General features: G+C 30.1%; 1 protein-coding gene across 1 annotated transcript in view; it reads left to right on the top strand.

The window, feature by feature from the left end:
• LOC108694521 (mitochondrial folate transporter/carrier) overlaps window positions 1-4,087 on the top strand; it is an 18,281-nt gene extending 14,194 nt beyond the window's left edge. The window contains exons 5-6 of the mRNA XM_018204086.1: window positions 411-556; window positions 3,685-4,087. Coding sequence (XP_018059575.1) covers window positions 411-556; window positions 3,685-3,859 — 321 coding nt within the window. The 3' untranslated portion in view covers window positions 3,860-4,087. The remainder of the gene's footprint in view (window positions 1-410; window positions 557-3,684) is intronic.
• The last annotated feature ends 485 nt before the right edge of the window (window positions 4,088-4,572 follow it).

The following is a 4,572-nucleotide window of genomic DNA, read 5'->3' as shown; positions in this document are numbered from 1 at the left end:
GGAGGTCAGAAGGGATTAAGGGTTTCTATAAAGGCTTATCACCATACCTTTTACATGTTACACCAAATGTCTGATTATTTACGAGCATTTTACTGATAGTTAATTTACATTGATACTTTATAATATATTATATGTATATATATATATAGTATACATAGTAATTCAAGATTGAATTATTTAAGCATTGAAGATCAAGCTTCGACTGTTATAGGCATTTCTAGTATTGATTGTGTATCTCACATATGCGATCTAAAAAAATAAAGATTCTTAATATTGTTTACATAAGAAGTATTTTAATTTCTAATTAGATTTTTTAAGAAATGCTATAAATAAAATAATATTTAAAAAATAAATATTTAAAAAATAATATTTAAATAAAAATGAAAAATATTTCTATTATATGATTGCAGAGTACAACTGAATACATTGTTTTCGCGGCGATGTCGAAACTGATCGCTGCAGCATCAACATACCCTTATCAAGTAGTGAGAGCACGACTTCAGGATCATCATCATAATTATCGGGGTACCTGGCATTGCATTCAATGCACATGGAGGTCAGAAGGGATTAAGGGTTTCTATAAAGGCTTATCACCATACCTTTTACATGTTACACCAAACATATGTCTGATTATTCTTATTTACGAGCATTTTACTAATGGTAGTTAATTTACATTGATACTTTATTTTGTTGCAAAAGTAAGAAAACTTTTTAGGAAATTTTTTTTTAATCTTATTTATCTAATGCGTATATTTCCCGATTTACTAAAATGATGAAAGGTATTCATTTCTGAATTTTGATACGCAAAATACGTGTATGACGTCTTTCAATGATGTGAGGCCGTAGTACTCAATTTTTTTTTCTTTAAATATAGATGAATGCTATGCGTATCATTCAAATAGATTACAATACAGAATTATTTTTGTTTTTTAGAAAGCCATTTTTTATGAAATTATTTTTATCTGAAGTATTTTTGGAAAATTCGGAGAATGGTCGAAATGATTATTAGCCAATTTTTATCCTATTCTGTTGTAGATGTATGTAGGTAATATATAATTTTTTTTCTGACATTCATAAAGTAAATGCAGATATTTTCTATCATTTGTATTTCTATTAATTTATATTAGGTTTGTAAAATCATATGGTGATAAAAGAAATCACTTGATATGGGAAAATAATTGAGTTTACTGTTGCCGTTTTAACTTTTCGCATAAATTACAATTGCGACGATTAAAAACTGAGAAGTAGATCTTGAAATGGCAATAGTTTATGGCATGTATAGTATGTAGAATGTATGTGTTTTATTTATTCAACCATTTATCCTGTCTTATCTAAGTACACTGAGAGACTGCGATAACGTAAAATGAATAATATTATTTCTCGATGCGACGAATGTGTTTAATTTATACCGGAATTTGTGGTTGGTTGGACGTATGTAAGGATAGTTCTGTTATAACGAAAATGTATTTTAAATGAAATATCTTCTCATTATACGAAATACACCATCACAAATGAACGTATGAATATGATCATCTTTTCTTTGCTAAGGTGTATAGATATCTGAGTGTCAACTAAACTGGATTTAGTTGAACAAACCTAGATAGATGTACTTGGTTGCGCGTACGGTGATGTGAAAGGAAAAACGAGGAGAGTAATACATCTTATACTAATCTCTTATAGTATAAGATATTTAATGCTCTATTCGAATGCAAGAGCTGTAAGAAAAAATACATCTGATTCACGTCGATGGACGGTGTAATCTTTGAATAGTTAAATCAATAACCAAATATTTACGTAACTATACGAATAACACACACGATATGCTTATTATCTGTGTAACTTTCGAACAATTTTTGATGCATAATGTGTATGAACCACATGTGTAACTTGATAATTTCTGTGTCTTCGCTTGACAAGTTTCAGTGCGGACAAAACATCGCTTAATTTAGCGATTTATCTTTTTAAGCTTTAAGGCTCCTAAGTAGTCGCCGCGGCCATGTTGGAATCGTGACGTCAGAAGCGAGGAATGATACATTAACGTGCCATTTGTAAGTAAAGACAATTTGAATAAATTTAAATTACGAGATCGCTTTAAAACATTTGTAAAAATTGACGAAAACTGTCTTTTCCTCTCTTGACAGTCAGTAAATGTTCGTAAAAGGTACATAAAGTGAGCCTATACTCGAGTAGAAACATAAATCTGATAGTTGTTGAAACGAGTAAAAAAATACGCTTCTTCAAAATTCCAAGATAACTTTAATTTCGTCAATAAGTACGAGATAAGTTATAATTAAGCAAATAATAACGAAATGGTATGCAACACAAATTTTGTCAAAATGGTATGCAACACAAATTTTGTCATTTTTCGCCTATAAGTTCTATTTATCATGACGAGGCGCTGTAACACGCACGAATACGAGGCCATATACATGTGCTCGCTTTCGGCGCGCCGAGAGCACATGTATGTACATGGGTACACTCATGCTTGTGTGACTACCGGTCGCTAGGTTGCCGTCCGATTTTGTATCGCCACCGTCAACACAGTGTAGTGTGCCTATTAGGAATACTAACGTAGAGTTCTTGGCTGAATACTCAGGAGCCTTAAGAAATATAGTAAATTCGCTACATTTTATCTTCTCTCTGTTTCATTTTATCTTTGTTTTATGAAGTGACTCTATTCCTTTGTAGCCAATACTTTACCTCATTTTAAGTGGAGTATATAAAGTTCGTAATAGACCAATTTTGCAAGGATCGTAGAGTCTGGCACTCGGAACATATGATCGATAGCAATAAGTTTTCTCACTGCAATCTGTAAATAGTAGGACAAATTTATTTATATTCATTTTCTTTAGCCGTTAATCTAGCTCGAATCTGTTTCTTTGAAGAAAAGAGAGTCATGGGAACGAAAGCGAAGGAGGTATATTTAAAACAATATTGTGACGATATTAATAAACACACGCACACATATCGAAAAGTGTTTGTTATTAAATTAATTATTATCTATTTCAGATTATTCAATTTATATTATTCAATTTTTACCTAATTTAATATCTTCTTTTTTTCTAATATCTATTAATTAATACCTTATTTACAGCGCAAAGGACGGAAGAATGTTATCATTATTTATAATTACGAATTAACTAATTTAGATATATATTTTTAGATATATTTTGCATTAAAATTCTTATCGTCTTATGCTTAGAATAAATAGCATGTAGAAAGGTATTGTGATTGAATAATTATCGAGTATGTTGTGATTTGTTTATTAAGCCACCAGCAGTACGATTTTTGAACGTATTATATATGGATATGTCGAATATACATATATTGTGTCTGAATTAATTAAATTTGAATTTTTTTTAACTAAAGAATGAAATAAGAAGAAAAATTCGATTTTACTGCTTCGAATTTATACGCGTTTAATCATTTGTTTAAATCACAGATTTTATGGTTGATATTGATAGAAAATAGATATTACTTCTAATGATTTTAATGATTAGTAATTTAAAACTCTTAAAGCGACGAACGAGGGTTATAATGTTCGTCAATTGAATTTTTATAATAAATTTGGTGTAGCGTCAAGAATCGTACGCGGGTTAAATTTAATAACGCTTTAAAATTTTTCGCGTTTTTAGTCTGTAAAGCAAAGTAAAACAAAGGCGTATTGCTGGTGGTTCGTTACAGGTATGAGAATTGGCGTGGCTTTTACAAGGGTTTAAGCGTTAACTTGGCCAGAGTGACCCCGGCTACAGTTATCACGTTTGTGGTCTACGAAAATATGCTTCATTATCTGCAATCCAGGCGTGCCACCGTGGAACAAGCGATTGCTATCCCTGCGATTAGCAAACTGAAGGAGTAAGGTAAAACCAGGGGATCTCTCGGAGCTTTACCAAAATACACGTATAATCCGGAGCTGTTCGGAGTCGTATGAATGCATATAGTCGTCTGACAACATATGGAAACCAGTGATTTGTGATTACGATAAAATTCTATTATGAAGAAAAGACTCGAGACACACACAAGCCTCAGAAAACAATTTAAGTTTCTCGTTAATATCCGAAGAGACTAAAATTGAATTACGAAAGGTTGCAAGCATTAGAAATAATAATTTTAAGAAAGCTCGTTACTTGTTTATTTAATATTTTTAAATATTTTTATCGGAAAGATTTAATATTTTTATTGGAAAAAATAGATAAATAAGTACTGCTCATAATGATTTTAAATCTTGTATAAATAATTTTTAAATTATCTTTCTAAATGCTACATTTTATTTTGTATTCATAATAATTATTTTAAATTTTATTGGTTTTCTATAAGAATATCCTAACAAAAAAGCTTTAATTTAATAATTTTTTAAGATTAGAAGATTTCTAATGTTGTAGTGGTCTGTGTAAATCATTCTCGGATTAAAACAAGAGTTGAGTAATGGAAAGTACAATGATAATTTTCGAGTGCTTGTTTAAAATGTACCAATAATAGAGATTTTTCGTATTGTTTGCATCGATTGCATTTTTATTTTTCATGCATAATTTGATTTACAACAGTTTTTGAAAGATAATAGTTTTTATAGAT

This window comes from Atta colombica, unplaced genomic scaffold (genome assembly GCF_001594045.1).
Source record: "Atta colombica isolate Treedump-2 unplaced genomic scaffold, Acol1.0 scaffold12, whole genome shotgun sequence".
NCBI lineage: Eukaryota > Metazoa > Arthropoda > Insecta > Hymenoptera > Formicidae > Atta > Atta colombica.
Note: the sequence above shows the minus strand (reverse complement) of the source record. Positions and strands in the feature narration are given on the sequence as shown.